This window comes from Astatotilapia calliptera, chromosome 7 (genome assembly GCF_964374335.1).
Source record: "Astatotilapia calliptera chromosome 7, fAstCal68.1, whole genome shotgun sequence".
Taxonomy (NCBI): domain Eukaryota; kingdom Metazoa; phylum Chordata; class Actinopteri; order Cichliformes; family Cichlidae; genus Astatotilapia; species Astatotilapia calliptera.
Window position 1 is genome coordinate 5,446,495 of NC_137428.1, and position 26,546 is coordinate 5,473,040.

The 26,546-nt window shown below is 41.2% G+C and overlaps 2 protein-coding genes across 3 annotated transcripts; both read left to right on the plus strand.

The window, feature by feature from the left end:
- The first annotated feature begins 1,159 nt into the window (after positions 1–1,159).
- On the plus strand, positions 1,160–8,242 carry cyb5r2 (cytochrome b5 reductase 2). Of its 2 annotated transcripts, XM_026172658.2 has the most exons (9): positions 1,160–1,303; positions 1,443–1,589; positions 2,185–2,257; positions 2,635–2,741; positions 3,699–3,828; positions 3,950–4,033; positions 4,404–4,489; positions 4,596–4,695; positions 7,882–8,242. In XM_026172658.2, the coding sequence occupies exons 1-9, from the start codon at positions 1,289–1,291 to the stop codon at positions 8,052–8,054; spliced, it is 915 nt and encodes a 304-aa protein (XP_026028443.2). In that variant the 5' UTR covers positions 1,160–1,288; the 3' UTR covers positions 8,055–8,242. The 2 variants fall into 2 exon arrangements, with proteins under 2 accessions (XP_026028443.2, XP_026028442.2); XM_026172657.2 differs by lacking the exon at positions 1,160–1,303 and having other exon boundaries at positions 1,407–1,589.
- A 4,005-nt stretch (positions 8,243–12,247) lies between these two features.
- poglut3 (protein O-glucosyltransferase 3) lies at positions 12,248–22,618 on the plus strand. Its single transcript, XM_080304084.1, has 6 exons — positions 12,248–12,624; positions 12,869–13,066; positions 14,018–14,301; positions 14,395–14,599; positions 21,428–21,624; positions 21,805–22,618. The coding sequence occupies exons 1-6, from the start codon at positions 12,387–12,389 to the stop codon at positions 22,243–22,245; spliced, it is 1,563 nt and encodes a 520-aa protein (XP_080160210.1). The 5' UTR covers positions 12,248–12,386; the 3' UTR covers positions 22,246–22,618.
- The last annotated feature ends 3,928 nt before the right edge of the window (positions 22,619–26,546 follow it).

A 26,546-nucleotide genomic window follows, 5' to 3' on the forward strand; every position in this document is an offset into this window, starting at 1 on the left:
TAAAATATAGTATCTAATAAAAGGAATATAGTGGCGTATAACAAAAGACCACAAAGCCAAACTCAGCTTCAATCCCAGGAGATCAACTGGACACCAGCTCAGTGCAACACCACATCAGGTGACGGGTCAGCTGGTAAAGTCTACACTCCCAACCAGCTAATCTCATACAGGATGCAGTATTTGAGCAAACCACTTTGCAACCCACCTCCACCCAGCCCAATATCATAAATGTCTGCTTTGTTTTCCCAAATATAATTTTTGTGATTGTCAATAAATATAGTCCTGACTGAGCTATACTTAAGCACAAATTCAATGAACTTGCAGCTTACGCATGCATTGCCATAATATGCTCTTGTGTACTTTGCATTTGTAAAAATTCTTAAATGATAGAATAAGATACATTAATCCATGCAACATAGTACAACATTAAAATACTATTGTTTTAATGCATTCAGTGATTATAATGATAGAGTGTGTTAATGCAATAGATTCACAGTGACTTTTGCTGCATTGAGCGCTTTTACTTTTTACTGTTCTTCAAACACAAATGCATTAAAAACAATGTAAGGATTCATAATATTTGCCCCACTTTTTCTTTCATTAGTATAAAAAAACAAGTTTTTGAACATTGTTCTCTAATTTCTCAGATTTTTTTAACCAAACTAAGTTTGATCATGAGATATGGTGGAAAGGCTGATTTTTGTTTTTCTTGCCTTTTTGTATTTCGGTTACTTTGTACCGAAAAAGAAAGAAAGAACTTGCTTCACAGTGATTCATTAAGACTGGGCTCACAGTTAAAGATTACTAGTTAACTCAAGGACATATTTAATGCCAGCTAAAACTTTTATCACTGTTGTGTTTAACTTGAATAAATTAATGAATTAGAGGCCTTTTTGTGGAAATATTCATACATGAGTTCATTATTTTCTGAAAAGCATGTTTTTCTCTGAAGTGAGTAAAGTATTTTGTGCCCCTGTACAGAGCAGTGAAGGTCTTTGTTATATAATCTGATATGCCTGTCTCTCCTCCCCTCTGTCAGTGGTGTGATTTCAAGGCTCTGCTCCTCACTGTCTGAATACCACCTCTGTACTATATAGCGTCATGATGAAATCTGTCTTCCTATTGGTGCTTCGGGCCCCGTGTCACCTTTCACCTCAGTGGGAAGCCAAGCCCCTTTTGAGATTTGTGTGTAGAGTGAATGCGGCAAGGCTGTCACTGCCTTAACTGTGTGGACTCTGGTCTGTGGGAGGAGAGGGAGGCTCTGACTGACTAATTTGTCACGTTAAACATGGACGAGACCTTGGTGAGAAAAAAATGAGCTTTATTTCTCCTTTCAGTTATTGAATGTAAACTGTTTCTCTATCTTAACTGTTGTGCAAGTCGCTATGCGTGTTACAAACGGCTGAATGCAGCATGTTCACACTTTGATCTTTGTCCTGCAGGTGATCCCTGGATTGGTGGCTGTCTTTGTGTTGGTAGGAACAGTTTTCTACTTCCTGCTAGGTTCTTCAGGTGAGAAGACGAAGAAGCTGCCCGTCACTCTCCAAGATCCCACAGTGAAATATCCTCTCCCACTTATACGCAAAGAGGTGGGCTGCATACAAACTTACAGGCTTAACAAAATCCAGTGTGTGTTTAGACCTGCATCTATGTTTATGATAAATAAGCACGTACATTTTTAAATGACTGCAAAAAAAACCAAGATTTGCATATTTGTAGTCACAAGATTTCTGTTCAGTAATCTTTGAAATTCACTCAAAGACCCTAAAAAAGAACAGTTCAGATTTAGTGTACCAAGAGCCCGTGTAAATCCTTTCACACACCACATTTTAAACATTAAGGTCTGTTGAGTTGCATTGTGGGCAATGTAGGACTCATTCTTTCATCAAAAATTCCCATCATAAGAAAGTATTATTGGGGGTGCAGTGATAGATTTGCTGCTCTCACTGAGTTAGCTGTAACAGCTCTGTTTTTGTGCAGTGCACCGGTTTGCAGGCCTGGAACGGTCTTTATGTTTTAAATACCCTTAAGATGCAGTTACATAATAGGACAAATATCTGTTAATGTATTGCATAAACATAAAGCTTCAAACAGAAGCCATGGGAGATTTATTTAGCCAGCCCAGAAGGATAATATTATATGTATTTTCTCTTTTTATGGTACTGTGGCTGTGTCCTTGTGCAGGAAATCAGTCATGACACAAAGAAATTTCGGTTTGGCCTTCCATCTGCAAGTCACATCCTTGGGCTGCCAGTAGGTACTGTACCAGCTCTTTTCTTTCTCTCTTCTGATAAAATCCTAGTAGAAAAAGCAAGCATGCAGATTTTCTTATCTGAGCACTCAGCACTTTTAGCACTTCCTCATACTTATGCTGCGGTATAACCAGACAAAAAAAACAAGAAGGCAAGCTCACTTGCCGATTACACCGGTTAAACATCAAAAATAAAAAATTATTGGACTTTGATTAGAATAGATAAGTATTAGCACTTGACAGTGATGCTCACGATTCCTTGCTGCAGCCGTAGAACTGCCCTCATTTCCTGTATCAACATTTTCCCCACCGTCCTGTTTCACTTTAACCCAACACTACACCAAACCTGCCACTTCTCTTCCCCGTCTCTGTCCACTGTGCAGGCCAGCACGTGTACTTGTCAGCAAAGGTGAACGGCGTTCTGGCGGTTAGAGCCTACACTCCAGTCTCCAGTGATGAGCACCAAGGATATGTTGACCTCGTGGTTAAGGTGGTTAACCTTAACATGTTCACATTTGATCTGTAGAGCAATTATTAAGAAATTTGGTAAAGATCTGAGTGTCTGTATTGCATCCTGAGCTACTATCATCAGTGAGATTATCAGTTGGACAGTCAGTCATTGCTTAATAAACACTTTTATCACTTTTATTACACTATAAGCCATTTGTACAAAGCCCTAGAAACTGATGAAAGGCCATGAGTTTGTTTTTAATAGGCAACCAAGTCTGAAGCAATAATACCTTAAAAAAACTGAGCCTGTTGGAGCAGGAGCGTAAGTTCCAGGGGGGTTAGGGGGGTTATGACCCCTCCAATAATCAGACCCAACCAATATATACCCCCCCCCCCCCCCCCCAATAAAATTGTGAATTATCTTGCATAAATAGGCTGTTGATTTTCTTTACTCGTTTCAGTTATTACCAACAAAACAGTTGCATGTTTAATCATCTGGGAATTTACCCATATTTATTTATTTAGACAGAGATCTTGACCCTCCCCAATGTCTAGCACAAAGTTACGTCGATGTTCTGGAGTAATTTTATATGTATATAAAATTACTGAGTGCTAAGCTAACAGCTAACACTAGAATATCATTCATACAGAAAACTGAAGCACAATGTTGTGAGATGCTTTGTACCGCACAGGTTTTATCATTTGTCACATAACTGTGATCGTGATGCTTTCTCCAAAAGCATAAATAAAATTTTGAATATTGGTTTTACATACTCTTTTTCTGTTTTCTGGATTATAGGGAAGCTTTTCCAGTAAGAGAAAAAGGCCATATCAATAGTAATATTAGACAATATGTCTAAAGTTTGACATTTGATTATTACTGGCTGAGTGGATCATTTGAGAGCCTGGAAGTCATTTTTATTGCACTGTTGTGGAAAATGAGACTGCATAAGAAGGTGAAAATAAAAATGTGATGTCCTTCTGTAAACTCCTCCAGGTCTACTACAAGAACACCCACCCGTCTTTCCCTGATGGAGGGAAGATGTCGCAGTACCTGGACGGCATGACCATTGGAGACACTATTGACTTCAGAGGGCCCAATGGACTCCTGGTGTATAAGGGCAATGGTGTGGTGATGGTGTTTTTTATGAAAAGAACCAAAAAAAGAAGTTTCTACATTAACCTGCTGACACCAGCAGGAGGCGCTGTGTGATCTGCTTTGGTTGAGACTTTGTGTCATCCACTCAGGTCAGTTTGCCATCAGACCAGATAAGAAGTCGGAGCCAAAGGTTCGGAAGTTTAAGCACGTGGGAATGATCGCTGGCGGAACAGGTCCATTTTCAGATCACTCTAATAACTTTAACTATACACGCACTTCATTCAGAGGAACATCACAGAGGACAAAAATCTGCAGAAGTGTTATTTACCTTAAAGTGATTCTAAGGCCTGCGTGTAATCACACTTTTCAAGTGCTTTACTGCATCATGTTATTATTTTAGTGTGTTTTAGACGACTGGGATGTAATACAGAGCGTTTGAAAAGAGCTGTTCTGCTCGTGTGGTCCTCAAATCTGTGACATGCTTTAACTTTTAGAAAGTTTTGATATTTGCTTTGCACTGCTGACACATTCAGTTCACTGGAAAAATGAGAAAAGTCTGTATTTCACCTCTGAGACTAACTCCAGTGTCTTTCACCCTCCCAGGTATCACTCCTATGCTGCAGTTAATTCGCAGTATCTCATCAGACTCCACTGACAACACCAAGTGCTCTCTCATATTCGCCAACCAGGTCAGCTGTGTGCGGGATATTGCGTTGTCTCGGTTGAATTCTATAACTGCATATAAAGGGAAAGTGTTGTGGTCAAACCGCTTTACTGGGTTTTACTTTATCTTAGACTGAGAAAGACATCTTACTGAGGGAGGAGCTGGAGGAGGTGAAGAAGAACCATCCTGAGAGACTTCAGCTGTGGTTCACACTGGACAAACCTCCACAGAGTAAGAGGAAATGTCTTCATCTATGGATCTAAAATTCACTCTGTGTAATGTTCACTCCAGAATAGAGTGGGAGGCTCAGTTTAAGCACTAATTCATAGTCTGAATGTGGAAAAAAGCAGCATTGAGACAAATGCTTCCACGATTACAATACACTTAATGCATATATAAAACAGTATATTCAATAAGATAAAGCTATATCACTACAGTTATTTCTTTTACCATTTATTTTTGCTGCAAAATGCAATTATCAAGCATACCAGCACTGTCGCTAAAACCTGCCAGACTATAAATGTTGCCAGACTAATATCAGCCTGAATCGGAGTTTCTGATAATACAGCAACTAACTGTGATAAATCAGCAAAAATCACATATCTGTTGGAGTCTGCATAGACAGAAAGTTCAATTTCATAGAAGTTCAATTTTAACCGTGCTATAGTAAATTAACCAGAATACAACCAGATTCAAATCCTGTTGATCTGTGCTCACTGACAAAGACTCAGACTGATGACAACTTATTGGTAATTTGTCTGCATTTATAACTAGACATCAACTATTTGCAAACCTTCAACAATCTCTGAGAAAATGATTGCAGTCAAAGTCAGACGGCGACTGTTTGCAGAAATGTTTCTTCCTATCAGGCAACTTGTGCAATCAAAAGCAGCTGTGGATGTGCAACATCCTTAAGGGGAACTATTTAGTCACCACAAGTTGCAATCGCTCACAGAATGTGAAATAATTCAGTACGACAAACGCAGGCAGCCGATGATATTTTTCAGTTGCAAAGAGGCTGCTGTCCTATTTTTCCTTGTGTGACTGAACCATTAACCATGAGCTCTCAGGTAGAAGGGAAAAGCTGGGTGTGTTCAAATACTGAATGTTTTTCAGTTGAGACAGTTCAAGTAATATATTGCAAATATCATAATCACCACACAGAATATTCCAATATTATTCTGTATGGATTGTTTTCCCCCACGCTTACCAACGCTGGCTCTAAAACCTGCCATAAATGTTGCCACAAGATGGAGTCAAGTCGATATCAGTCTGCATATGAATGGGGTCAAGTTGGCAGCTTCAGTTCATCAGGTGCCTAGAAGCACAACTCTGACAAAATTCTCATGCTGCTCCGTCTGCAGAGACAACACTTCCTTTGTGTTGCAAATTCCCAGCCAGTGTTGTTTTTTTACTCCCTCACTCGTGACTGCCATGTAGCAGTGCACCTGTGTGACTCACCTGTGATGTGTGAGTGCACGAGTTGTACAGAAGAAGTTCTGCAAAAAGAAAAGGAAGATGTTTGTAAATCCATAATGAGTTTCACCATTTGTTTTATGAATATATGTGAATATGGTCCTTCTTATCTTCACCTAGTCTTTCATTTCATTTCTATTTATGTTACTCTGAAGATGTCTTTGTTGTCTTAGAAAACCAACAGGGAATGAAGATAAATCATTACTAGTATTTTTCCCTTTTTCTTGTGAAGTAAACCAGATATGAGTAATATTTTCTTGGCTTTAAAAATACGCCTGATATCAGGAAATAGCAAATGAAGAAGATGATGATGAGATGTCAGTCGCAGGTCTTTTGCCCACAACCGAGATGACAGACCTTGCCGACCGTACATACAATACACAAACATCACATTGGGGAGACAGGTCAGGCCAGGTAGTGAGGAAAAAAACATTGAAATGTGTAACACAAAAGGATAATACAGGAATGCAAAGATATCAACACACCATAGCACAATAAACACAGACAAGCAACATGGGAAAGAGTTCCAGTGTGTACATCTGATCTGGGACCGCTGCAATCTTTCGACTGCGCCTCCAACTGACCCGATGTCCACATCAGAGGGGAGGTAAGCGTTGGAGGTGGCGTTGGATCCGGAGCACTCAGGCTCACCCAAGCCCAAACTTCTCGTTGAGAAAGGGGTGTCAATTGCATTTAGGGACCAGTTGATCCAATCCATAATTCCTCTTTTAGGTTTTAGAGAACAGACTGAGATGCAGGTCGCATGAACAAGCTGACCCTGACCTTAACCCTAACCTTTTGGAGCCCCAGATGAAGCTTAAAATGCTTAGAGATGATAAAATTGCTGTGACCACAGCCTTACTCAGATTATCCATTAAGGAAAACCTTTATTGTTAAAAATGACCAATAGTGACTTCAAACTGATACTTGTAACCTTTCCAAACATATTGGCCAGACAGCATCCAAACATACATACAAATTAAGTCCTACAGTGGCTTTATAACTTTGTAACTACATTCAAGTTGATGCTGAGAAACATTTTCTGTGACTAATTTGATCATTTTACCACACAGGATATACGGCAGGCCTGTATGTGAGTATTAGAGACTCTCCAGGCTACATGCAGCAGGATAAATCTTGATACTCAGGCGTTTGGTTTCACTGCTGACACCAAACAAAGACGCCTCAGCTGAAGGAAAATCCCTGCGGGCTGAGGAGGGAGATACTTCCCACGAGGTGTTACAGTAGCTTAGCAAAACATTCCCGTTTTCTCTCGTATAATCCTTAAAGCCAGCTTGAATTAACAAGCATATTATTGTTACATAATCTCTGTTGTGGAGACCTTTTATTTTGTCGTGTCACGTCTTCATTAGCTCCCCTCAGAAAGGGGACACATCAGCCCTTGATCATTATTTATTTGAAGAGCTCTTCATTAGCAGTGCCATTATTTGCTGGCCTTTGATGGAGAGATGACTGTTGTTGAACAAGCATCTTCAGCAAATGGCTTCATTGACACTAAAATCTTCGTCTCACCAAAAACCGCAGCAGACAGTGTCATCTTTCTTTGAATGTCTCCTGTTTTATCTGTTAATGGAGGTTGTCTTTTAGTTCTGCCTGCCTTTCACCAAAAGGCCTCCCTTCCTTCCTCTGAGGCCTTGAGGACAGAGACAGATTCAAAATGAGAGAAAGAAGAAGTGTTTAATATTCAGCGTTTAGAGAAGGAGTAAAAAGCAGAATAAAAGACACGCTTCTATGTTGAATAAGCCATATATAGATCAGCTGTACTGTTTTTTCTTGTGGCTGTTTGGTACAATAAACCCTATGACATCATGCACGACTGAAACGCTTTCACATTTCAGTAAGCATGTGCTAAAAACACGACCCGAATTGTGCACATACTGGTGAAAATTCAGCTTTGTGGTTCTTGATCTTATTCTCCAGACTGGAGCTACAGCTCAGGATTTGTGACCTATGACATGATCAAGGACCACCTCCCCGCTGCATCCAACGATGTCCTCATCGTCCTCTGCGGCCCTGCGCCTATGATCCAGAATGCCTGTCTGCCAAATCTGGAAAAGCTGGGACACAGAACGGAAAACATCTTTACATACTAGTATCTCGTCGTTTAGCAGTCGCTGCAGATGTTCCTTCCATTCAAAATCACAAACGACTGTCATTTAAATGACCTGTTTGTAATTTTCTGTATTTCATTCAGGTTATGTGTGAGTTTTGATATCAGTGACACTACCACGTGTAAAAGATGCAAAATAAAGACGAAAAACAAGTGTTGATTTTGTGTATACATCATGCTGCATTAGTGTTTTTGTTATTCTTCACATTACCACTTAATTGCTCAAGTGCTAATCAGTGAGCAAAGGTGAACAGAAAAAGTGCAGAACATAACATGCAGCTGAAGCAATATACAAACGTCTGCTTTTGTTAGAAATGTGAAAATTAAAATGTATTCACAGTTTATTCACATCACTTTTTAAAAAATTTATTGCAAATGTATTTACCATATAAGTTTTTTAAAATCTGATTATTTTCTTCCAATAGATTGAACAGGAAACCATCCATCCATGCATTTTTCACATATCCAATCAAATATGCAAAAACTGTTGAATGAACTGATTCATAACTGAAATTGTTTAATGACAGACCTGACAATTATTTACATTTTCTATTTTGTTGCCACACGATGCATGATTCATAACCCTGTTATTTTGTTTATTGAGTGAATGTTGTAGGCATCCACACTTTCCTGTTTCTCTTTATTCTTTCTCTTTATTATTCTTCTTGCCTTCGTATGTTTTTTCAAATTTTAGAATATTTCTGCTCTTTACAACTATATCTTTGGTTTGTATATTTTTTATACTTTTTAAAAAGGCTAGCCATCCTATCGAAAGCTGTTCAGTTCAACTTGGAGGAGGTGAAAGAATGTAGACAGAAGGTTAAAGAGAAGATATGAGCAGCTGACCAAAGACAACTACGATCTGAAGGAGTCGGTTCGGCTGTCTGTTCACTTTGCTGAGGTACTGCCGCGGGAGGATTTGGAAGAGAGGAAGCAGATGTGGCCTCAAATTGAACAAGCAAGCAAGACTGACCTTTTTCCGAGGTCCTCGTGGATACATTGAAGGACAGAGGATTGGCGACGCTAAATGAAAGGCTCAGACTGTTATACGGTGGATTATTATTAATGGGACAACAGAGCTCAGCTGAAAATGAGAGGTTACTAGTCACTGAGTGGGTGACAAGAGTTATGGGTTAAACTCATACCTCTTTATTTTTTTCCATTTCATTTTTTCTTTACTTGTTATGGTTCACTCACAAATTATATTTAGTTCATTAAACATTCAGGGTTTGAAGGACCTTGTTAAGAAAAAATGCACTTTTATTTTGCAAGGGGCAAAAATGTCACTCTTTATTTCTACAAGACACTCACTCTGTAGATGCTGATGTTACATTTTGGACTAATCGGTGGGGAGACCAGATTCTTTTCAGCCATGGATCTAATCCATCTGGAGGTGTGGCGATTTGTTTTAATAAATTCCCAGGGTAAATTATAACTTACAAAGCTGACAGAGAGGGCCACTGGTTAACTGTAGTGTTGAAATGCGAAGGTTTATTCCTTATTGTCACAAGGCTTTATGGACATAAATAATCAGGGTCAAAATAAAAGTCTATTGGAAAATTTAACAAATGTGATTTCAGAGTTAAAGTTATGTACCCCACAGATTATATTGTCGTTGGAGGCGATGGGAACGTGACACCAGATGAATGGATGGACAGATGGGCGCCTCGCTTAGGAAGGAGGCAGCAGAATAACATTATTGAGAACTTTGCTTGTGATAATAATTTCACAGACATTTGGAGATGTATGAATCCTGGACTTAAGAAATATTCGTGGTTTAAACCTAATGGAGAAAGCAGGTCAGGAATTGATTATTGGTTGGTGAGCGATGCCATTTTTTGGTGTACCTCACAATCTAAAATCTCTAAAGCCAAAACCAACAAGGAAGAAACTTAGTAGCAGGGGATATTAATATTGGGAATTCAATGCCAGCCTTTTAAATAGGGATGAATATCGTGATAAAATTAGACATATAATCAGAGATACTGAAAATAAGGAATCAATAGTGTGTATTATACAGAAATTGGAATTTGTTCAATTCAAGATCAAAGAATTTACTATAAAATTCTGTCAAACCGTCAAACTCTGGAGCACTAAGAGTACCCGTCCACTATACTCTTTTGAGGACAGTTGTGACTACGTCTACGATGTGATGTGGTCTCCAAAACACCCTGCCCTGTTTGCTTGTGTGGACTTAGCTGGACGTCTGGACTTGTGGAACCTCAACAATGATACCGAAGTTCCAACTGCTAGTGTGTATGTGGATGGGGCTCCGGCACTGAACCGTGTCAGATGGTCTCACACTGGAAAGGAGATTGCCACTGGGGACTCAGAGGGACAGGTTCAGGTCTATGATGTTGGCGAGCAAATCTGTGTTCCCAAAGCGGATGAGTGGACCCGCTTCGTCAGGACGCTGGCTGAGATCAATGAAAACAGAGATGAAGCTGAGGAACTGGCCAATGCATGATGTTGCAAACCCCACCCACCCTCACACACAACCACTCATACAATTCTCTCCAGTCCGCTACACCTATAGTACATTACACAGTACTGCCAGAGGAGCTGCGCTCGCCTTTCTCTGGTTGCCAGCTTCTCCACATTCTACATTTGGCCTGAGGAGATGTGCAGAGCTAGAATGGATAGAAGTGGCAGCTTTAGATGTGTTTTTGAATGTCTCTTTCGAGTTTTAGAGTACATTTGTAGGAGCAATGAATGTCAGGTGTAGTAGTAGCACAAAAACCAGAGTAAGTTGTTGAAAGCTTAGAGGAATAGAGGAAAGTGATTTTCAGCGTAGATGTGGCTGTCCACTCTGAACTTCTAGCTTTGATAACATCCTCAGGGCTCCAGAAACTGCTCTTCTCCTGAGGCCTCAGACTCGGCTCTTTTTTTAAATATGCAAACCTTTGTACTTGCACCTTTTTATTACCACTTGAGTGTTTTTACATGTTTTCCCAGACACGCTTGTGCACAGCTGGCAAATTTTGAAAAGACTGAAAACACCCTTTTATTCTGAGAAGCACTAAAACAGCTAATGCAATCACACACATAGATACCTGGCCTGTGCAGAAGCGTGTCATCTTACATTTTAACCACTACAATATTTAATATTTATCACGGTGGTTGTACTTATTTAAATATTGTGTGTATTATTTTAAAGACGCTGCTTTGTACTAAAAGTTTGAATTGTACAATCTTGAAATTAGCACTACAAGCTTCTTAATAAGCAAAAATATGTTACTCTACTTGGCTTGAATTTATTGACACTAGTACAGTGAAAAGGGGATGTGTTTTTCCTGTACCAAAGGTTAATGTTATTGGAAACAGTTCCCTGACACATCCTCTTTAAGAGGAGCCAGATAAACTAAATTAAGTTTTAGATGAAGGCATGAAGCAAAAGTTGGAAACTAACTTAACCACAAAATGGGAGTCCTTTATTTCACTTTTTGTCCATCCTGTTTTTCATTCCTTCCATGATTGATGGATTCAACATCCTGCCTCACAAAGTTAACATTTAAAACAAAGAACAAAGCTTAAAGCACACTGAAGCAACCACACCTGATGTAAAATAAGACAAGTGCTCTGCTTACACTACTTGTACTGTATTCTTCTCCATTTCTGTTCCTGATACAATGGATGGTTGCACTTTCCCATTGGAATAAAATTTGAGACATACTGGTAAAATTAAAAACAAAAAACAAAAAAAACATATGGAGTGGAAAAAGGTTAGCGTTCAGCTTTCACCTTCACTGTTTATATTATGCAAACAGAGCTGCGCTGCTACACAATAACAATACAAATAAATAAATAAATAAATAAATAACAGTACCCCACCAGCTACAACAGTAAAGGGATTTGTGAAATGAACGCAGCACAGGTCAGCCACATATATTGGCCTGACGGTACTTGTGTACTTTTGCTCAAGTAGAACTTGAACTTTTACCTGTAAATGAGATGCAATAATATAAGTTTCTGATGTAGTAAATCTGAAGACTTCCTTTACCCCTGACAATAACTAATCCTGGTGCTGTTATCTGCAGTATTTTGCAAAGTTGGTTAAAAAACAAGAACAACAACAAAGGAGTGGTTAATTAGTGTTAAGATCTTTTTTTTTATCAGTAATGTGGAGTATTTAAGTCTGTAGGGGGCGTTCACAATATGTATACCCCCAAAATTTCCAACTTCCCGTGAAGGCGTCACTGGCCATCACCAGTGGGCGTGTTGTCTTCACCAATATGTCGGAGTAGGAGTTTCTATCAAAACTTTTCACTTAAAATTTAGTGACTGTACACGTTTACTTGGTGCCAGCTGCTGGAGTATGGCGTGTTACCGGAACGTAGATGTAGTCGAGCCGTTTCCGAGTGGTTTAATTAGCCGATTTGTAATTTTACTAGTATTTCAAAGTACAAGCTTCCCGGTTTGTGACTCTGAAGGAATCAGTCCAGAGAGGTGTCTGATATGGGGTCCGGGGCTAAACCCGGACACCGTGTTACCAGTCCGCTACTTCTTTATTCAGGCAGTGAATTCAAAAGGAGAAAACCTGACTCTGTCTCCAGGTAAATGACCACCAACGCGACATTATTAGCTCACTAAAGTCCTGTTGCAGTATTTTTAAGCTAACCTTAAACTGTTTTTGCAGCATTCTTTTGTTATTACAACCCGGTGGCTAGCAAGCTACGTTTAAAGTTTTTGGGGGGCTAATGTTAACGAAAACGTGCACGAGCGGCCGAATATGCATAACTGTTACTTGCGTTAGCACTCAAACTGTTCATTGAAATGCTTTTTGAATGTGGTGCTCAGGAAAAGACACGTTTAAAGTGAAGATCGGCTCACTGGATAAGAATGAGTACCTCCGTATCCACGTCCCTCCACCTCTGGACAGAGGAGACGGCTCCTTCCTGTTGAGGTATCGGCTCTACAGCACTGCTCACAAGGGTCTGAAGATCCAGGTCTCTTACAGAGATGCTGCTGTGGCTAGCTCACCCTACACCATCCAAGGTTAGTCAGAAAACCTGTTGCATCACCTTCTGTCCTCAGACCCTTTATACGAAGGTGAAAAATCAATTTAATGGTGAGAAATCGGGATAAAAATGACGAATTGCTTTTACATGCAAAGTTTATCTCCAGAGTGCATTGCTCTTAATTATGATGCCAGTGTTTTGCACAAAAAATAAAGTCAGGATTGATAACAGACCCAAGAGTGGCCACAAACTAAAGTCTCACCACTCCATGGGTAACCCACACAATGAATGATGAAGATAGATATGAAAGGGACCTCAAAATACTCATCCTAGAACTGCAGCATTTATACTTAAACTCTTCCATCACGAGTCACACTGTCCACTTCATGTTGTACTACTGGAAGACTGATGTTTACTGAAGCACAGGAAGGAGTAAAGACTTAAGAGCAGAGTGACTGTCAGAGCTATTAAAATTATTTTAAAAAGAATGCAGTAAATGTTACATAGACTGGTTCATGCAATTACTTTTCTCTACACGTAAGTGCTTTTTATTTAACACTCACACTGCGATGAACACGCTGGAGAGCAGCTTTGGGTTTGGTATGTTGCCCAATTATACTTTGACATGCAGACTCAAGTAACCAGATGTTTCACCACCAACCTTAGATAACCTGCTCCACCTCCTCATTACAGCCAGCTCATATGTATAGAGCAGAAGAACACTAACTATAGCATTGGCATAAAGAAGTGTTGTCTTTGTGCTGCTTTGTAGTCACATTTGGGGGTGAGTGCACATACATACGCTAGATTTAACACAGCTTTACATCCAGTAACTTGTGTTTTTTGGGATTTATCAACATTGACTGACTTCATCGACTGTTCCAGATATTTTGGGGTTTGTTTTTTTCAGTAAGTTGACAGTGACTCCTCATCTTCCACATTGCATTTATACGTGTATCTAACCCTGATGGCTCATTCCCATGCTCAGGTCCAGTGCATCATGAATACTGTGACTGTCCTGAGCCCGATGCCTCCGTCTGGCAGAGCGTCATGCAGTGTCCTGCCGATGACCGACAGATTCTAGCTGACTTTAAGTCTTTTCCCACCATCGACCTGCAGCATCTCAGGCAGGAAGTGCCTCACAGATTCTCCAACAGAGGAGGGCTCATTCACTACGCCATCATCAACAACCACGTGTACCGGCGCACGCTGGGAAAATACACCGACTTCAAGATGTTCTCTGATGAAATTTTGCTATCATTGACGAGGAAGGTAGAGTTGTTCTGCTGTTTTTTCCATGCTGTGCTGTTGCATATATATATATATATAAAGTCTTTACAGTCACACAGCGATGTTCTGTTGCAGGTGAGGGTGCCTGATGTGGAGTTTTACATCAATGTGGGTGACTGGCCGCTAGAGACAAAGACGTCGGCTGCTGTTCCGATCTTATCGTGGTGTGGCTCCACAGACACACGGGATATCGTCCTCCCTACCTATGAGGTCACACACTCCACCCTGGAGACACTGAGAGGGGTCACTAATGACCTCCTATCTGTCCAAGGGAATACAGGTAACTTTGATACTCCTGAGCAAAACAGCCCTCAGTTTATGTTATCATCATTCGTATATTTCTGTCTGTGCTACAAGTTGTTAAAACTTCTTATTGAGTATCTGAGTTTGAAGGAAATTGCACTTAAACTGCAACTGGCAGGAGTAAATTATGTTGGGATGTACTTCTACACAGAGGTGTACTTTTTATTGATTTATTGCTTTTAATACTGTGCAGCAGTTTAAGACCTTTTATTGCTTTGAACTTGCCAGCGTTCAGCAAAAATAAAATAAAAAAGAAAGAAAGTGCTGCCTCTGCTGTATTTTCCCAAAATGTTCTCAAGAGCCATAAAGCACTACCTTTTTTAAAAAATCTACAGTGTGCAAGGTTTCCTGAACTACATAATCCAACTTAGTGGGCTGTTCTTCTTCAGGCAGTATAGAGGTTGAACTTGTTGTAGAAGCTGTATGTTTAGCTGCAGCTAGTTTAACGAAGATCCAAAAGATCCCAACCAAAGAATCCATCTATGAGGGTGATGTCACGTTATGAAGGCAGTTTCTCCTTTGGTTTGTTTTTGTAACTGTCCACCAGAGGGCACCACAGTCCATAGACTCTATACCAGGGGAAGGCAACTGCAGACCTCGAGTGCAGGTGTCCTTCAGGTTTTAGATATCACCCTGAGTCAACACAGCTGAATCAAAAGTCATTACCAGGACTTTGGAGAACTTCAAGACATGTTGAGGAGGTCTTTTAGCAATTTGAATCTGCAGTATTGGATCAAGGACACGTCTAAAACCTGCAGGACACTTGGCACTTGAGGCCTGGAGTTGCCTACCCCTGCTCTATACACTATATGAACAAAACCTACACATTACACCTACAGGAGCTGCTGAGCCATGTCATCAACCTCCCAGAGCACACTTTCTGTTTTGATGTTGATTCCAGAGGCGGTTTGGGACTGTGGAGTTTTTGAGTTTGCAACACTTGTTTGTAAAAATATCATAAGCCTGTTGCAGTGGGACTGAAAACAGATGAATTCAAAGATTAAGAGGTGTGAGCCAATACGTTTGTCCATGTGATGAATGATAGATATAAGATGGCACTTCTTTCTGCGCACAACATTCCCAATGTCGGCCGACATGTTAGATTTTTGGAGTCAGAAGCAGTTTTCATCTAAAGTCACTGTTTTTTCTAAATTACACATTCTGCTGTTGTTTGTTAACATTTTAAAGATAGAAATGACAAGGAAGTGGTTTTTTTAATGGATTTCATACATATATTGACTCAGATGTAACTTTCAGGAAATCTGAGTGTGTGTATATATATATATATATATATATATATATATATATATATATATATATATATATATATATATATATATATATATATATATATATATATATATATATATATATATATATATATATATATATATATATATATATATATATATATATATATATATATATAAAAAAAACACCCAGCACGCCCCTGCAGGCAGTTTATCCTTCAAGCTCGGGTCCTCTACCAGAGGCCTGGGAGCTTGAGGGTCCTGCGCAGTATCTTAGCTGTTCCCAGGACTGCGCTCTTCTGGACAGAGATCTCCGATGTTATTCCCAGGATCTGCTGGAGCCACTCGCCTAGCTTGGGAGTCACCGCACCTAGTGCTCCGATTACCACGGGGACCACCGTTACCTTCACCCTCCACATCCTCTCGAGCTCTTCTCTGAGCCCTTGGTATTTCTCCAGCTTCTCGTGTTCCTTCTTCCTGATATTGCTGTCATTCGGAACCGCTACATCGATCACTACGGCCGTCTTCTTCTGTTTGTCTACCACCACTATGTCCGGTTGGTTAGCCACCACCATTTTGTCCGTCTGTATCTGGAAGTCCCACAGGATCTTAGCTCGGTCATTCTCCACCACCCTTGGGGGCATCTCCCATTTTGACCTCGGGACTTCCAGGTTATACTCGGCACAGATGTTCCTGTACACTATGCCGGCCACTTGGTTATGGCGTTCCATGTATGCCTTGCCTGCTAGCATCTTGCACCCTGCTGTTATGTGCTGGATTGTCTCTGGGGCATCTTTACACAGCCTGCACCTGGGGTCTTGCCTGGTGTGATAGACCCCAGCCTCTATGGATCTTGTGCTCAGAGCTTGTTCTTGTGCTGCCATGATTAGTGCCTCTGTGCTGTCTTTCAGTCCAGCTTTGTCCAGCCACTGGTAGGATTTCTGGATAACAGCCACCTCCTCTATCTGCCGGTGGTACATACCGTGCAGGGGCCTGTTCTTCCATGATGGTTCCTCGTCTCCCTCCTCTTTCTTGGGTTTCTGCTGCCTGAGGTATTCATTGAGCACTCGGTCAGTTGGGGCCATCTTCCCAATGTATTCTTGGATGTTCGTTGTCTCATCCTGGACTGTGGTGCTGACACTCACCAGTCCCCGGCCCCCTTCCTTCCGCTTAGCGTACAGCCTCAGGGTGCTGGACTTGGGGTGAAACCCTCCATGCATGGTAAGGAGCTTTCTTGTCTTTATGTCAGTGGCTTCTATCTCCTCCTTTGGCCAGCCTATTACCCCAGCAGGGTACCTGATCACGGGCAGGGCGTACGTGTTGATGGCCCGGATCTTGTTCTTACCATTCAGCTGACTCCTCAGGACTTGCCTGACCCTCTGCAGGTACTTGGTGGTTGCAGCTTTTCTAGCGGCCTCTTCATGGTTCCCATTCGCCTGCGGGATCCCCAGGTACTTGTAACTGTCCTCTATGTCTGCAATGTTGCCTTCTGGTAGTTCAATCCCCTCAGTTCTGACTACCTTCCCTCTCTTTGTTACCATCCGACTACACTTCTCCAGTCCGAATGACATTCCAATGTCATTGCTGTATAGCCTGGTAGTGTGGATCAGTGAATCGATGTCTCGTTCACTCTTGGCATACAGCTTCATGTCATCCATGTACAGGAGGTGGCTGACAACTGCTCCGTTCCGTAGTCGGTATCCGTAGCCAGTCTTGTTAATGATCTCACTGAGGGGGTTCAGGCCTATGCAGAACAGCAGTGGGGACAGAGCATCTCCTTGGTAGATCCCGCACTTGATGGTGACTTGTGCTATGGGCTTGGAGTTGGCCTCTAGTGTTGTACGCCACATCCCCATTGAGTTCCTGATGAAGGCTCTTAGGGTCCCATTGATCTTGTACAATTCTAAGCATTCCAGTATCCAGCTGTGGGGCATTGAGTCATAGGCCTTCTTGTAATCAATCCAGGCAGTGCACAGGTTGGTCAGTCTGGTCTTGCAGTCTTGGCTGACTGTTCTGTCTACCAGTAGCTGGTGTTTTGCGCCTCTGGTATTCTTGCCAATTCCTTTCTGTGTCCCGCTCATGTATTGACCCATGTGCCTGTTCATCTTAGCCGATATGATGCCTGACAGGAGCTTCCATGTAGTACTGAGGCAGGTTATTGGTCGGTAGTTGGAGGGGACCGGTCCCTTCTTGGGGTCCTTGGGGATCAGGACCGTCCGACCTTCGGTTAGCCATTCCGGGTGTCTCTTGTTAACTAGCAGCTGCTTCATTTGTGCTGCCAGACGCTCGTGGAGTGCAGTCAGCTTCTTTAGCCAGTAGGCGTGAACCATGTCGGGCCCTGGTGCTGTCCAACTCTTCATACTGGAGACCCTTTCTTGGATATCTGCCACTGTGATGGTTACTGGACCCTGTTCAGGGAGGTCGCTGTGGTCAGCCCTCAGATCCACTAGCCACTGAGCATTGCCGTTATGGGTTGCGTCCTTCTCCCATATGCTCTTCCAGTATTGCTCCGTCTCCAGCCTTGGTGGTGCTGTTCTCTTATTGTTCCCTTGCCACTGAGAGTACACCTTTGCTGGTTCTGTGGAGAACAGCTGGTTTATTCTCCTGCCTTCTATCTCTCTGGTGTACCTCCTCAAGCGGCTGGCCAAGGCTGTGAGTCTTTGCTTGGCAGTTTCCAAGGCCTCAGGTATGGACAGCTTGCTGTATTTCTTATGCACCTTCTTTGTCGCACCTTTCTGCAACTCCGTTAGTTGGCTAACCTCCCTCCGTGCTACTTTGATCTTGCCCTCTAGCCTCCTTCTCCATGGAGGGTACTGCCCCTTGTCGCTGTTCAACTTGTAGCCAAGCATCTCACTGATCACTGATGCCATATTGTAGATCAGCTTGCTGTCGGTAATCGTGGTTGTAGGTATTGCCCATAGTGCTGCATTAACATCATCTAGCAGACCTTCTGAGGGTACTTCACGTAATCTTGGTAACCGACTATGGGGGATACAGGTTTCAAGCTTGGCCATGATCCTATTTTTCAGGTCAGTTCCTCTCGCACTCAACGATCCTTCTCCTATAGCACTTGGGGCTATGTACCCAATCTCGGGTGGGGGTGATGATATCTCCCCCCTGACCTGGCGTCCTGACTCCTCCTTGCCATAGCATTTGTGTTGTACCTCGTCAATCTCTAGCTGTGAGAGCAGTCTCTTCTTTCGAATGTTGGAACACTGAGCTACTAGTTGTTTCGCCGTCATTGTGGATGTTGGATATCGAAGAATCCATAGGTCCCGCATCCTATTCATGTAGCCCCTTCCGCCGGGGTTACTTGCGTAGTAGCATTCCAACAACGCCCTGTTTTTGTGTCTTGCCCACCGATGCCTTCTTGTTCCAGTAGCCCACTTTTCGTCAGGGTGCCCTGGTTCCTCAACACCTGACGCGGACCTTGTTGATCTGGGCGACGTCCGAGCCGGCATGCCTTCATATTTATCTGTCTCGCTCATGCTTGCTTAGCATAGGGGGTCTAGCCTTAGGACCCTGACTGAATGAATGAATGAATGAATGAATGAATGAATGAATGAATGAATGAATGAATGAATGAATGAATGTATCTATCTATCTATCTATCTATCTATCTATCTATCTATCTATCTATCTATCTATCTATCTATCTATCTATCTATCTATCTATCTATCTATCTATCTATCTATCTATCTATCTATCTATCTATCTATCTATCTATCTATCTATCTATCTATCTATCTATCTATATATATATATATATATATATATATATATATATATATATATATATATATATATATATATATATATATATATATATATATATATATATATATATATATATATATATATATATATATATATATATATATATATATATATATATATATATATATATATATATATATATATATATATATATATATATATATATATATATATATATATATATATATATATATATATATATATATATATATATATATATATATATATATATATATATATATATATATATATATATATATATATATATATATATATATATATATATATATATATATATATATATATATATATATATATATATATATATATATATATATATATATATATATATATATATATATATATATATATATATATATATATATATATATATATATATATATATATATATATATATATATATATATATATATATATATATATATATATATATATATATCTATATATATATATATATATATATATATATATATATATATCTATCTATCTATCTATCTATCTATCTATCTATCTATCTATCTATCTATCTATCTATCTATCTATCTATCTATCTATCTATCTATCTATCTATCTATCTATCTATCTATCTATCTATCTATCTATCTATCTATCTATCTATCTATCTATCTATCTATCTATCTATCTATCTATCTATCTATCTATCTATCTATCTATCTATCTATCTATCTATCTATCTATCTATCGCTGTTTTCATTCAAATTCCGCTGTTTTCATTCAAATTCCGCTGTTTTCATTCAAATTCCGCTGTTTTCATTCAAATTCCGCTGTTTTCATTCAAATTCCGCTGTTTTCATTCAAATTCCGCTGTTTTCATTCAAATTCCGCTGTTTTCATTCAAATTCCGCTGTTTTCAATGAAAACAGCGGAATTTGTTTTAACCTGATTTCACAGTTTCATAGCCAATGATAAATCTAAAGTAATGAAATCACAGCTTAACTATTATTTCAAAATACGGTGTCAAATCTCCACCCCACCAGGAGACAACAATGAGCGTCTTAATTTCTAATAGCTCAGAGTCACTCCCAACATAAGGAAATCTATTTTTAGAATAACAAGGGGGGAGGGGAGGAATCAGAGATTCTTCTCCCAGTTATTGAATAATTTACAGACCTTGCCAGTGTACTCATTAAAGCCTCCACGGTAGGCAGACAACGAGGGGGTGGGTGGGATGGAGGGAGAGTGCTGTCAAATGGAGAGGGAGAGAAAAAGAAGGATTGGCTATTTGGTAAGACGGCTTAGAGGAGAGGCGAGGAGAGAGAGCACGGGAGATGTTGGAGACAAAAGAAGAAAGAGAAGGACTGGCATATCAAGGGAGATGGAAGGGGAAAAAACACTTCCTGTCAGTGTGATGATTAAAAGATTTATGGGAGTTGAAAGGGAGGGGGTTGACTCTTCCCACAGCCACTCTTCCTTTTGTCTTCTTTGAACTTGGGATGTGTCGACAGGCTAAGGGAGTTTGGTTAAACCCGACTGATCGCACATATGAGGTGCCGCTTGGTCTTTGAATTAGCAGGTCCGGGAACAGACTCGGAGGGAGGACAGAGAAAGGCAAAATGAAGGAGGTGTGGTGGCATGAGAAATTGGAAGTGTGGTTAAGGGAATCTGTGGAAAGCAGGTCAGATAGATGGATAGATGAGAAGCAGTCAACACCTTTAGGAGAAATATGGTTATGATCTGTGAATTTGTATGTAAATGTAGACAATTCTTCCCACTCAGTAATATATACTTCCATCAGGGCCTCCGTGGGTGAATAAAACTGAGCGGGCGTTTTTCCGGGGTCGGGACAGTCGAGAGGAGCGTCTTCAGCTTGTATCACTGTCCAAAAAAAACCCAGAGCTCCTTGATGCCGGCATCACTGCGTGGTTCTTCTTTAGAGACCAGGAGAAACACGTTGGCAAAGCATCACTTGTTGGATTCTTTGACTTCTTTAAGGTAAGGAAGCGTAAAATAGTCTTCTCTTTAATAAATATAATTATAAATATATACATCCATACGTTACTCACTTCACTACAATGATTTAGTTTAGCTCCTTGATGCCTCGTCTTTATGAATAGATTTAATACATCCATAACGTGTGTATGCAACTCGTGCCACCTTGTCTTCATCTTGCAGTACAAATATCAGGTGAACATTGATGGAACAGTGGCAGCGTACCGGTTTCCTTACCTGATGCTCGGGAACAGTCTGGTTCTGAAACAGGACTCTCAGTACTATGAACATTTCTACAGCCACCTGAAGGCAGGAACACATTACATTCCTGTGAAGAGAAACCTGTCGGACCTTCTGGAGAAGATCAGATGGGCTAAAGAGAACGACGCTGAAGCACAAGAGATCGCCAGAGCGGGCCAGGCAGCAGCCAGAGAGCTGCTGCAGCCCAGCAGGCTGTACTGTTACTACTACAAAGTGCTGCACATGTATTCAGAGCGACAGACGGGACAGCCGACACAACACGCAGACATGGAGCTGGTGCCTCAGCTGGATGACCACACTGCTGCCTGCAAATGTGAGCGTAAAAGCTACAAAGAAGAAACGGACGTGAAGGATGAACTATGACGGGCTCTGGCTTTAGTCTTTAAGCACTCGAGTCTCTTTTTCTGTGTGAAAACATTCCTGATATCTAAAGAGTGAAGATGATAACGTAATGTTCCTGATGCCTAAGGGCATATGAATGTTCAGCATTCCACTTTAATTTTGGACAGTAGAGGGATTTTATGATAAAACCATAGCTGTCAGAAATTTTGAGATCGAGCTCAAAAACAATCTGTGATCATGTGAGCATTAATGTTTTAAAATGTGTTTTATGTTGTTGTTGTGGGAGTTTTTTTTTATACCTGTTTAGTAATGGAGGAACTTGGATGAGTGTAAATGTACCTTTAAATTGGATACTTGTGTGCTTTATCTAAACTAAAAACTTTGTCTTAAAATATTTAACAAGTGCAGATTTTTTTATATTGTTGTGCATACAGCTTTCACTGCAGTTTCGAGTAGTTATTACTCTGTTGAATCACTAAGCTACATTAGTAATTGAGTGGGCAGCGTGGTGGTGCGGTGGTTAACACCATCGCCACACAGTGAGGAGGTCTGGGTTTGAATCTACCGGCCAGCTAAGGCCCTGTGATTCTCTCTGGGTGCTCCAGCTTGTTCCCATAGTCCAAAGACCTGCATGTTATGATAATTGGTGATTCTTAATTGGCTGTAGTTGTGACTGGTTGGCTGCCTCTCACCCTGTGACCACTGGAATGGGCTCCAGCTGCACTGCAACCCATAACTGGATGAGGGGAAGAGAATAAATGGATGTGTGGAACATGTTAGTGGTCTCCTTTGATGACATTTTGAGTGGGTAAGTACATCTACTGTGTCCGCCCCTTTCTGTAGCTTAACCACTGGTCAAGCTGTACTAAGCTCTAACACCAGGATTGAAAACATGACTCTGAAGTTGTTGTAATACCTAATAGGAGTTTATTTGCATGTCACGTATCAAAATCAGCGTTAGAAAATGCTTTCCAAAAACAGTATTAAAAAGGTAAAAGTTAAAATGAAATGAAAAGATAGAACTCCAAACAATAATGAATTAAATAATAGAATTAAGAGAAAAGAGGTAACATGAGGGGGAAAAAGTAGAACCACATGCAGAAAGCACCACCAAAGAAGTGAAACAGATTTTCAGGAAGCGCTAAGTGGAGTTCCTCAGGCAGGTTGTTCCAAACGGCAAACATACAGTTACCCATTGGCCACTTTGTTGGGTACACCTGTTAACTGCTTGCTAAGACAAATATCTAATCAGCCAATCACATGGCAGCAGCTGATTGCTGTAAGGCATGTAGACATGGTGAAGACGACCTGCTGAAGTTCAAACCGAGCATCAGAATGGGGAAGAGCGGCGTAGTTGTTGGTGTCAGAAGGGCTGGTCTGAGTATTTCTGTTCAGCTCGAATACCTTTTATATTGTTACAAATGGATTAGGTTTCAATTTCTTATATGTTTATGATATAATTCTTTTTATATATCATATATAAGAGTCTGATATATTTATAGAATGCAGACCCTCTTTTGGGGTGTTTCTATCTGTAGTGCCTGTGGTGCCCCTGTGTTGCTGATCACCTTGTCAGACACACACTGTGGGAGACGTACAAATTGTGGTCTTCCTGTCAGGTAATCAACAATCCAGGACACCAGAGAAGCATCCACCTGCATCGCTGCTAACTTATCACCCAGGAGGGTCGGCCTGATGGTGTTGAAAGCACTGGAAAAGTCAAAAAACATGACCCTCACAGTGCTCGCCGGCTGGTCCAGATGGGTGTAGACACGATTGAGCAGGTAGATGATGGCGTCCTCAGTTCCGAGACGAGGCTGATAAGCGAACTGAAGGGGATCCAGATGTGGTCTTACTATGGGTCGCAGCTGGTCCAGGATGGGCCTTTCCAGGGTCTTCATGATGTGGGAGGTCAGTAATCCTGGGGGCCACTGAGACGTGGCGTCTTTGGTACAGGGACGAGGCATGATGTCTTCCACATCACCGGGACCCTCTGCAGACTCAGACTCAGCATAAACAGTTTATGAAAGACTCCACACAGCTGGGGGGCACAGGTCTTGAGGACAAGGGGACTCACTCCGTCTGGTCCAGCAGACTTGCCTGAGTGAAGTCTCCTCATTTGCATCTCAACCTGGTATTGAGTGAAGGTGATGGGTGGGGGAGGGGTGTCAGGAATCTCACAGGAGGCAACATGTGAAGAGAGAGGCTGGCACAGTGGTGTGGCTCTGGATTCCAGGCTGACTACAGGTGAGGTTGTGGGGGTGGGAGCAGACACTGTGGTGTCGAATCTATTGAAAAACAGATTCAACTCGTCGGCTCTATTCTCACCTCCCTCAGCTCCCCTGCTGTTGGTTGGCCTGAATCCAGTGATGGTCTTCATGCCCCTCCACACCTCTCTCATGCTGTTCTGCTGGAGTTTCCACTCCAGCTTCCTCCTGTAATTGTCCTTAGCCTCTCTGATCTTGTCCTTTAGTAACACCTGGATCTTCCTCACCTCCTCTTTGTTGCCCCCTCTGAAAGCCCTCTTCTTGTTGTTGAGGAGGGCTTTGATGTCCTTAGTCACCCACGGCTTGTTATTTGGGTAACAATGAACAGTCTGAGCTGGAACAATGGAGTCGGTGCAGAAAGTTATGTAGTCTGTGATACACTCAGTAAGCCCATTGATGTCCTCGGCGTGAGGCTCACAGAGTGTTTCCCAGTCGGTCACCTCGAAACAGCCCTGTAGTTCCGCTATTGCCTCCTCTGACCACCTCCTGACAGTCCTGGTGGTCACAGGTTCCCTCCTCACAATTGGCACATAGCGGGGGGTGAGGTGAATCAAGTTATGATCTGACCTACCAAGTGGGGGGAGGGAGGAGGAGCTGTATGCATCCTTGACGTTAGCATACAGTAAGTCTAAAATTTTCTCTCCCCTGGTGGGACAGTCCACATATTGTTTGAATGTTGGTAGTGTATTGATAGTGTACTGATAGTGTATTACACATATGTATGTATGTATGTGTGTGTGTGTGTGTGTGTGTGTGTGTGTGTGTGTGTGTGTGTGTGTGTGTGTGTGTGTGTGTCCCCAGAGTTCAGCTGAGACAGTGTCCTTCACCCCGACAGGCTAAGTAAACAGTCTTCCAGCCAACCCAGGTGGCCTTGCATGGGATGGGAAGAACAGTCGTAACCGTGATGGGGGTCCGCAAATTTGATAAGCTCAATGTTCTGACTGTCACATGAAGTCTTTCAGGTTGTTTTACGTTTACTATCACAAATGAATGTTTTTTTCCCCTAATGAATATACATTTTAGGTCTAAAGTGTCTAAAATCTGCAGTTTTGGAATTTTTCATGTGGGATAACAAAATTAAAAAACAAAGAAAAAAAAAACACTCCAAAAAAACAAGTGATACATGTGATGAAGGACTGACATAATTTGATTCATAAGACTTTATTTGATATTCACATACTGTAAGCAGAAAACAGCTTTAACAAAGGAAACTTGATGGAAAGGACTAACACCAAGCTTATCCATCTTTTCCTGTAAAGAAAAACTGAAAAATCAAACCAAAGTAATAAATTACAGATCTCCCTTAAATGTAAAGTGAACTTTCTAATAGGCTCTTCTGGCCTTTGTCTGCAGTCATAAAACATGGCACGCAAGGTACCCACAGCTGTTTTGTCCCCGTACAGTTCTTTAAATTGAAGAAAGATCTTATCTGGCGTATCCCGCTCCACTTGCTCTCCTAATGCACTCAGCACAAAATCACACTGCTGCTCTATAGACCACTTTTGAGCATGGAGCATTGCACTAATCTGGCTCTCCCGGTCTTCATAATTCGTGTTAAGCCACAAAATTCTGGTACACAGGGTGCACCAATAAAAAATGGTGACACCATATTAACGGTTTCAGATGGTTCATCAGCCATATTGATCAGTCTAAGGCAGGTGGTTTTGTATGCTGGTCAAAAATCCTGTCAACAAACGTCAAATGTTACGTATGGTTCAAAATGACTCCCGTACAAGAACATTGTAAGGTCTACTATTGACCAGTAAGAAACCACCACACTCACACTGCAATGGGGTCCACAAGATTTAGTTTTCTTCCTCCAAGTCAGACTACAGGCTGAGGACACAACTCCGGCCTGGAATCCAAGGCCCAAAGCCATGAACTTCTTCTTTTTGCATGTTGTTGTAAGTTAAAATCCTAATAAAACGTCTAATTATTTATTTACCTGCTGACTGCAAAACAGCCACCACACCTCCGGCTGTCACTTCTCCTCCATTAGAAGCTGCAGCAGACGACATCATGCCTGCAGCGCAGGAGCCTGCAGCTATTCCAGCT